At 35.7% G+C, this 9,708-nt stretch overlaps 2 protein-coding genes across 2 annotated transcripts; both read right to left on the reverse strand.

Annotated features, from left to right (window-relative positions):
* Positions 1–2,796: 2,796 nt before the first annotated feature.
* On the reverse strand, positions 2,797–4,111 carry LOC108326157 (pathogenesis-related protein 5). The gene is made up of 3 exons (XM_052872544.1): positions 3,989–4,111; positions 3,399–3,725; positions 2,797–2,907 (listed from the first exon to the last, which is right to left on the reverse strand). Exons 1-3 carry the CDS (start codon positions 4,109–4,111, stop codon positions 2,797–2,799), a joined length of 561 nt encoding a protein of 186 aa, XP_052728504.1.
* A 3,151-nt stretch (positions 4,112–7,262) lies between these two features.
* On the reverse strand, positions 7,263–8,365 carry LOC108340841 (uncharacterized). Its single transcript, XM_017578446.2, has one exon. The coding sequence runs from the start codon at positions 8,220–8,222 to the stop codon at positions 7,407–7,409; it is 816 nt and encodes a 271-aa protein (XP_017433935.1). The 5' UTR covers positions 8,223–8,365; the 3' UTR covers positions 7,263–7,406.
* Positions 8,366–9,708: the final 1,343 nt, after the last annotated feature.

Consider the following 9,708-nt stretch of genomic DNA (forward strand, 5'->3'; position numbering starts at 1 on the left):
ACATGGACGAATGAGGCAGAGAAGAGAACTCAGAAAAGACTGTGTCTCGATGTAAAAGTACTTCACATTCAAGTACTTAAAAATTGAATTCATTTAAAAACCGAGAAAACATTAGCATCCCTAGAACAACATCAATGTCTGGATCTTCACTATTTTGAAATACAAAACTCCCCACGACATTAATTTTCTGCTTTTTCAGGGAAGAATTAAACAGAGATAATAACCTTCATGTGAGTATCTCTTGATGAGCTTTTCTCATGGAACACTTTGTCCTTTGATGGCACCTGGCTGAGTGGCTTGGCATTTCCTGCATGGAGATAGAAAAGACCTAAACACTTTGTGGCCAAACCACGTTCTTGTCACATTCCTTTCTTTGCTTTTATGGTTTCTTGCTTTCACACGTTGGTCACCATATTTCCTTGTTTGCCCACATGACATCTTAGCATTGGCATGATCAATGGCTAGTAATGATCTTAAGGAAATGGGGGGATCTAAGATGGCAGGTCGATTTGGTTTAAATGGTTGAATTTTTCCATCAGAAATCAGCACATCAGCAGGTGTGATTTTGAATGGATTGGCGCTAGAATTTAAGTCTGTTATGGTGGAAAATTCAAAATCGAAGTCTTGTTTGCTTACCTGGTGGTAGTAGTGAGTAGGAACCTTTGGGTGCTGATCTTGAACAGAAACGAGGCCAGCAAAAGAAAGTGAGTCAGTAGAAATGCTATCATCTCCACCATGAGATTGAGACTTGCTTCCTTGACGCGTGCCCATTGATTTACGTTGTCACCATATTCATTATCCGCATATATAGGTGGGAGAATGTTTTAATAAGATAAAATAATCTTATAAATTATATAATTGTGGATGAATTAATTAGATTACATTTAAATGGAGGATGATTAGTGGTACAAAAGGTATATATACGAACTTCAATGAATTTACGTGGTAGAATTTTATTGGAAAGTAGTGTGTTTATCATATGCAATAGTGATGAACTGTATCTTATAGTTTTGTGTCTGCTGTGACTATATGTCCCTTAAATGGTTGTATGATGCATCCCAAACTATGATTCCTCGATAATGGTGTGTTGGTCGATAATTTACTGTTCAAGTTTTACTAAAACTCTTTCCTTTTCATCAAAGGTGGCCAACATGTGCTTGTTGGTGAGTTTCAGGGCCTGCATATTGAAGTGACTAGTGAAAGGTGTTTGAACAATTTTCTTCCTGCAAACTTTGATTTCCATGAAGAGCTACGTGATGTCAAACTATATGTGATCTTTCGTAAGGTTTGAAAAATATTCCAATTCAATTTCGTAGATGCTTATTTCTTTCAATGCATCAAAGTAATGTGCAAATTTTCACAAAGGTTGAAAATAGACTAAGCGGTCCAATGACAACCAAGACACGTCTGAGTTATTAAATACATAAAAGAAAACAATATATATATATATATATATATAGATATATATGTATATGTATGTATGTGGGTTGGTGTTAAGAAAAAGACCATCAAACTGAAAGTTATTATATTATGAAAATCATCATTGATCATGATAAATATACGAAATCAATTAAGTCGGGTACTTTAGAAAGAGGATTCAAGTCGTTATGTACTTTTGGTTCTTACGGTTTGTTAATTACATTTAAAGAAAACAACTCCATGTTTATTTTTCAAATAAATGTTTGTATGAATACTTTTTAAATTTAATTAAGGTGAAAGTATTTTGTTAAAAAGGTATTTATATAAAATAGTTTAAAAAATATATCCACAAGCTTACTGTTATGCATGATAAAGGGTGTACATAGTATCAAAAAATTAGTTATCAAAATGAATTTTCTGTGTGTAACCTTTAAGAAATTCTTCAAAAATATTTTTAGATTTTAAAATTGTTCATTCCAAACTATCAACAGAATACTAAGGTTATCAAATCTTTGGGTGAGAAGGAAAATAAGACAGACGGTTGACATCATCTTTAAAAAATATTTTAAAGTGTCAAAATAGAAATAATTTTTTTTAGAAATATCAAATATATAAAATATAATAAAAAAATTATTTATATGTGTGAAAAAAAAATTGGAAGACCAAAACTTCCTCTTAATGAACTAGCTCCGCCACTGGTTAACATGCCACACTTGGATCATTCATCACATGTTAAAGAAAATTGTATGTGCAACCAAAAAATAACACAGTATAACTATATAGCACTAAATTATCTATTATCTTAGCAAATTGATTGGGAGCCATAATGAACACAAAATCGGAATTTTCCATCAAGTAAAATATATTTATAATATATTACATATTACTTAATATAAATATAAACACTAAGTTTAAACTTTGTATATGATGACTTACCAAATTTCAATTAAATTGATAGATAAATTTAAAAGAATAAATAGTCGGTTCATATAAATTCTTTTTTTAGTCACTAGTACAGTAGAAGGAAATGACATCGATTGTTTTTGGCCATAGACAGCGATTTCTCAACCGAGACATATATTGATGAGGTAAAAAGTCTTCCTCTTATGTCTCGGTTGTAAACCGAGTTAGTATCTTGTCTTATACGGTCTCAGTTGAAATCTGAACCGATGTAGTAAAGTGGTTTTTATTTATTTATTTTTTTTGCCACACCTTGTGGAGCATAGGGAAGCAGAAGTGCGTCCAGAGAGTGGTTACACAAGCTTTGAAGACAATAAACAATTCATCTCTGGGAGGCAGGCCCTCTTTGATGACAAGCGATTCACAAACTCTTGGCTCAACTTGGCAGCAATATCTACCAATCCTATGCTCTCTCCTTCAAAGAACCTCTTCTCCTTCAGTGCTTCCTGCAGGATCTCCAAAGCTTCCATGGCTTCCTCCGTGGTGCCTTCTCTCGCCCCTTCTCATCACTCCAGCAGGCATTCCATACTGCAGGCAAAATCTACAAAAATAAAATTGAATGATGAGTTTTGAAACTGAAGGCAGAGAACCCAAAAACGCAGAAGCCCTCGCTGCCAAAAACGAAACCCTTGTTCACTACAAAAAAGAAGGGTATTACCGAAGGCCAGAAGCCCTCGGAAACAACCCAAAACCGTCGGTAAAAGGTAATTACCAAAAGCTTATCGACGGCCAAAGAGCCCTCGGTAAATCCCTTGTCGCTAACATTTACCGAGGGCTTTTGCCCTTCAGTAATTACCGAGGGCCAAAAGCCTTCGGTAATTACCGAAGGGCAAAAGCCTTCGGTAATTTGCGAAGGGCGGAGAACGGGATTTCAAATTTGGACAGAGAGCGAGATTTCAAATTTGGGAAGAGTGAGGGATTCCAAATTTGCGTAGAGGAGAGAGGGATTCCAGATTTTGGTAATTTGGGGAGAGAGCCCTCACTCTCATTCCCACGTTGTAACCGTCCACGAGACTCACATCGTAGAAGTCCTTGTTACCGTTGTCGGAGCTTCCGATCTTGAACTCCACCAGCGTCACCGGCGGGACTCCTCCGCCGATGCATTTAAGTCCCCCTGCACAGTCTTCGGTGGCGCATTTTCCGGCGCCGGAGTCGTCAAAGGTGCATCCAGTCCGAGCCCAGAAGCGGCCTGACCAACCGGACGGAGCTGTGAGGTGGACCGACGAACCGGGCTGCAGGGCAAAACCGCCAGAACCGAGAATGCCGGCGCCGTTGCCGAAAAGCGTCCCCTGCCAAACTGTGTAACTACAATGATTCTGGAGAGAAAATACCGTGGCAGATGCTACCTGAAAATATATAATCCAAACATTGATTAAGAAAAAAATTAGAAAATCGAAAATGCTTGGGTCTTGGGGTTTGGTGTTCTCGTTGGAGAGGAGAGGAAGATGACGTTTTGGAGGAGCAAAGAGGAAGGGTTTCTGAGGAAGGGTTTTGGACGACGAAACTTGAGCTACTGGAAAATGAATTGCAGAGAGGGAGTAGCTTGATTTTAACCAAAATACTTCGAAGACATTACCGAGGGCCATAAGCCTTCGGTATTTTATTTCACCACAGCATTACCGAGGGGTCGTAGGCCGTCGGGAAAATGCCGCCGGAAAAACCCACATTTCTTGTAGTGGTTGCCAACGAAACCCTCGTCGCGCCACCGCCGCCGCACCATTAGTTCGCCCATTTCGGTCCATCGTCGTGCCTTTGTTGTTCTATCACCTCGCCCTTGTTGGTCCATCCCCTACGAAGGCGAGATCCACCGCCAACTGCCAGCCGCCGCCAACGAAGCCTGAGTCGCGCCTCCCACAGTGTCGCCAAGCCCCAAATCGAAACCCTAAATCGAATCGCCAACGCCAAGCCCCAAATCGAATCGACGCCCTACTGCCACCTCCACGAACAGGGATCGTCACGCTGCGGAGACGAAGTCGCGCCGGCCGCCCCTCCCTATGCGAAATCGCGTCTGAACCTGAAAAGAAAGAAGGGAAGAAGAGATCTCGCCGCCACCTTACTACGACCTCGCTGCGACCTCACCATGCCTCGCCGCACTTGCCGCCACCTCGCCATGCCTCGCCGCACTCGCCGCCAACGTTAAGCTGTTTCTGGATTTCGCATGATGAGGAGAGAAAAGAGTGGAGGATACCCAAGTCTTCAAAATGAAATTAGGGTAAATCACCCTTTTGGATTTTGGAACGTTTATGCCTCAGGTTAGAGGACCGAGGTATTCGGAACGTTTATGCCTCGGTTGGGTTAGAGGACCGAGGTAGTAGGGCAATTTAAAAAAATTAACCAGTTTTAGGTGGGACGTGGCAGAACATTAGGTCTCGATTTTTTTTAACCGAGTTAATTTGGTTTTTATGCTTCGGTTTTTCTACCACCGAGGCGTATAAGTTCGTCGAAATTGTGAAAATGCCACCGCCTTTACATATGTTTCGATTTTCTAAAAACTGAGACGTATGACCCGTGTTCTTATCCTTATTTTGCACTAGTGAGTATAACAAGAATAAAACTTACAGTCTTATTATAAAAATTTTAATTCTATAAATTTTGTTTGAATTAAGTTAACTTTTATATGTAATTATCATTAAAGAAATTACTAAGTATTTTAAATTTACAAAACAAAAAGTATGGATAAAAGACTCCTTTCAAAGATAATTAGATTATTATTAATATTAATTTTTCTTTTAATGAACATACATAATCATTACTAACATAGTGTAATAAAAGAATATGGTTACGGTTACATTCGATATTAAATTACAGTTAATGTATATCGATATATAGATAAAAAGTGATGGGTTAGCATTAGGGATGACAACGGGTCGGGTCGGGTACGAATAGTGCCTACCCGCAACCCGACCCGACAAAAAAAAATATACCCGTTATCCGACCCGCTACCCGCATGGATATCCGCTTAAAAAATATCCACGGGTATTTTAAAACCCGTGAATACCCGTGGATATCCGCGGATACCCGCAAATATTTTAAAAAAATATATTTTAATAAATTATTAAAATAAAATTTAAATAGAATTACAAAAAATATATAAAATATAATATAAATATAATATAAATTTTAATTCAATTTTAATTAAATTTAATCTTGTAAAATATAAATTAATATTAATTTTAATTTAATTTAATTTAATAAAATATAAATTAGATTTTTATTTTTATTTTTTGCGGGTAGCGGATATCCGCGGGTACGGATAGTATAATACCCACACCCGACCCGTTTATAAGTGGGTATTAAAATATCCGCTACCCGCGGGTTGCAGGTAGTAAATATCCGTGGGTATCAACTATCCGTCGCGGATTTTATCTGCGGATATCCGCAGGCGCGAATTTTTTTGTCATCCCTAATTAAGATAGGGTTCAAAAACTGTAACCTATAGTATTTAATAGATTGTGGTTCTATGAAAAAATTGTAGCATATAGACTTAAAAGTATTTAAAAAAATCATAATCTTATGAAAAATCATAATTTATAATTATGAATAGACTATTTCTTTTTTTAAAATTCTTTCATTTACTATCTATTTTCTAGCTTTTTAAGTTTTTTTTTCTGATTTTTCTATATTTAAGAGACTTATTTCGTTAATCTATATTATTCAGAAATTTCTTTTTTTTTGGTGTTTTCATACATTAAATAAAGATTTTCATGCTTTTACATTTGTCATATTTTCATGTAGGGTTCACCATCCTCTAAAATTATCATGATAAGTATTAATGAAGACAATAAAGAAAGAACTTTTTAAACAAATCTGAAAAAAAAACAAGAAAAATCTTTAAACATTATAGCGAACATGCGAAAAAGAATATAGATAACAAGAGAGAACAAAAAAGAACTAGAGATACCGAGAGATAATAATTTTTATTTTTAAAAATAAAGAACTATATGTCTATATATAAATATGGTCAATTATGCTCTAAAATCCACTATAATTATTAAATAGAAAAATATGTGTTGAAAAGAGTCTGTAATTATTAAAATTGGACAAATTTGGCACGAAATAACAAGGACGTCCCTCCCTACCAAAAAGGAATAAAGAGATCTTCTTTCCAAGTAAGAAATATCATAACACTTGTAAAATAAGTGTTTGATTTAGATATCCTTAAATTTATTTTGACAGAAGTTATTTTATTTTTGTATAAATTGTTTTAAATTTTTAAATTTTATTTCACTTTATATTAAAATCAATTTTAATAAATTTAAATTAAATTGTGTCTCAGCATTTAAAAGTTTAAACCAAACAAAGCAAGCACGTAATAGTTTGGTCAACTTGTTATCAGCTTGATGATAATGATTAAAGTAGTAATCAAACACTTGTTTTGGTGAGGCCTTATTGACCTTCTGATAGAGCATTTATGATTTCTTCAATAATATTATTATACCAAATCAGAAATGGTCCATATCATTCTAACATTGATGTGGTCCCAATAATTTAACGACCAAGTAGATTTTGTCTAACTCATCTTGTTCTAGTTAATCCAACCAAATTAATCAGGTTAACAACACTTAATCTCCTAAAGTAAAGAAGGAAAAGACGATTCTTCCTATGACTATCGTATAATCTTAACAAATATTACACAAAGTTCACAAATGAAACTTGTATATATGGATGAGTTGTACTGCTGTTCTAATCTGTCATTAATTGTCTAATGCAGATGCAATGCTTCTAGACATCTTTTCTTTCTGCAGTAAGTTCCTTAGTTCAATACGATTCCATTATGAGTTAACAACGTTAAATACCAACGTTAAATAGAATCAGAAAGCTTGCATATGCAGGGGAGGACAGCAATAACAAAAGAAAGATTGAACTTTGAAGGGGCAAATCAATAAAACTCAAAACAAACTTGTGTCATTATTAGCCTTACGAGGCTTTACTTGCATTTGCATGAGATGAACAAATAGAATAAGTAAAAAGCTTATAGTAGATTACAAAAGTTTGTTTTAGAGTAAGCTATTGTATATAATTCTGGCCTAAACATATCTCAGTGGCTGCCAATTTCCAGGACTCCCAGCCAGAGCCTCCAGAGCAACCGGCTTCATAATACAATACCCATTTTTAGAGCAGCAACCATTTTTGGAGTTGTTGTGTCTTTTGATGTTATGGTATCCCTGCTGTTGCATCTCCATTGCTAGCAGTTTTCTCTCCAAGTCACGCCTCTCAAATTTCCTCCTTAGATTATGTCTCTTAATAACTTCATTTAACTTGTCTTTGTTGTCATAAATTTTGCTGCTTACGGGCACTGGCATGGCTTCCAAACCCATGAGTTTTGCCACAACCCCTGGTTTACGCCACACCACACTTTCCCCAGCCAGTGTTGGGGGTAAACAGCACATACCCTTATGATCTAAATCATTCTCTCCTCCAACAAAACTTGTCTCACTACAAACCGATCTTCTTCCCTCCATGTTCCCAAAAGAAGAGCGGTACATGGCATCTCTTCCATCAAGTGAAAACCGCGGATACTGATTCAAGGCATTCCTTGCAGATCTCAATATGTCAGAGTTGTTCACACATGACATCCTACCCCTCATTCCACTATACTCACTAAGCTTAGCTTTTCTAGACATTTCTTCCTCCAACTCTAGTTGTAGTATTAGATCCTCTAGGGTTGGTGAGTTTTGCTTTGTGAAGGGGGAGCTTGAGCTTACCTTGCTTGTGAAGTCACCTTGGCTGCTTTGCTGGTTGAGAGTGGAGGTTGAGCCATTGTTGTTACAGAAGGTTTTGATGCCTTTCTTCATCTTGGCTCCCAAGGAGTTCTTGAGGAGAAAGAAGGGCATGTCCTTCATGAATGTGTGGCTGGTGCCGGTGAGAAGAAAATGAGAAGAGGTGCTTGTGCTTGTGCATGTGCATGTGCATGTGCATGTGCATGAATCTGAGAATGGGGTTTCGAGTTTTCTTTAGTATAGAAGACAAACGCATGGAAACGTGAATGGAGTGAATGGGAGCGGTGTGGTATGGCAGTGAATGAAGCATTTTAGTCAAGTGAAATTAGATGAGACTTAATAGCTGTCACGTGATGGATGAGGAAGGGTTTCACAAGGATTTCATTTCCTTCTGCAAAGTTGTTTGAATGTTTATGGAAGAGTCAGTAAAAGCACACCTAATGACCTTCAACTCAGCATTTTCACTTTAAATTAGTTGGGAGAAATCAAGATCATTTATTGAACTCGCGGTGGAAGTGGTGGAATGCATCAACATGTTTTAGCATCTTTAAGTCTTTGGTATGCTAAAGTTGGTATATTAGGTATCCTACGTAGGTATATTTACTACTTTGGAAATTCTTCTAAACCAGAAAATCATAATTTTGTCAAACATGTTTTATGGAAGGGTGTGTCTATGTGATTTTAGTAAATATATTATAATTTGATAATATCAAAACATATAAGATAATGCAAGAACTTTATATACAGTTAGTATAACGAAGGAATTCGATAGTGATTGTTTTGAGGTTATTACAGCTATTTCAAAATCGAGATATTTTTAGATGAGGTAAAAAAGCATGACTTTTGGCTTGATTTGGGCCCACTTCCAAAAAATTAAAGTTGTAAACCAAAAAAAAGTTGGAATATTACTTTGGTTCTTTAAGGAACCTTTGTCATAGACTCGTACAATTAATTAATTTAAATGGTCTTCCAAATGAGGCAGTAGATTTTTTTTTGTCTTGGTTCTCGTTATAACGGAGACAATAATGGATCATTTTTTGTCTCAATTTTTTATCATAACTATTGTCTAAAGTCCATTTAAAAAAAAAAATCGTTTTGTTTCTTCAAACATTCCATATCACATAAGCAAGTATTACAAAAGCGAACGTGCATATAAAAAAAAGTATCCACAATATAGAAATACAATCATGCATGTAGTTATTTACCTGTGATTTTTAGTTTTGATAGCTATTATTATTATTATTTTTGCAAATTTTTTTTACCACTTTTTGGATCTCCTATTTGAGACAAAAAATCCTAAAAGCTCTTGTTTTGGATCAATCCAAAGTTTAAAAATTATTTGGACTCCAGATCTTTAAATCACTCTAACTTTTTGCTCTCGTTAACACTTTTGGTATTATTATATATCAATTTAGGGTAGAAAAAATTTCCAACACCGTGGTAACTCGTGTAGCCAGCTAATCCTTCTACATTTTTTCAAAAATACGTCGTTTTCTATTTTTTGGAAATATATTTTATTTTTTTCAAAGTTTGAAAAAATATTAAAATATTTTACACTTTGAATTTTGAGTTGAATTTTTTTGTGAGGGGTTTTCATGTTTTTTGTTCC

Source organism: Vigna angularis, chromosome 1 (assembly GCF_016808095.1).
Source record: "Vigna angularis cultivar LongXiaoDou No.4 chromosome 1, ASM1680809v1, whole genome shotgun sequence".
NCBI classification, from domain to species: domain Eukaryota; kingdom Viridiplantae; phylum Streptophyta; class Magnoliopsida; order Fabales; family Fabaceae; genus Vigna; species Vigna angularis.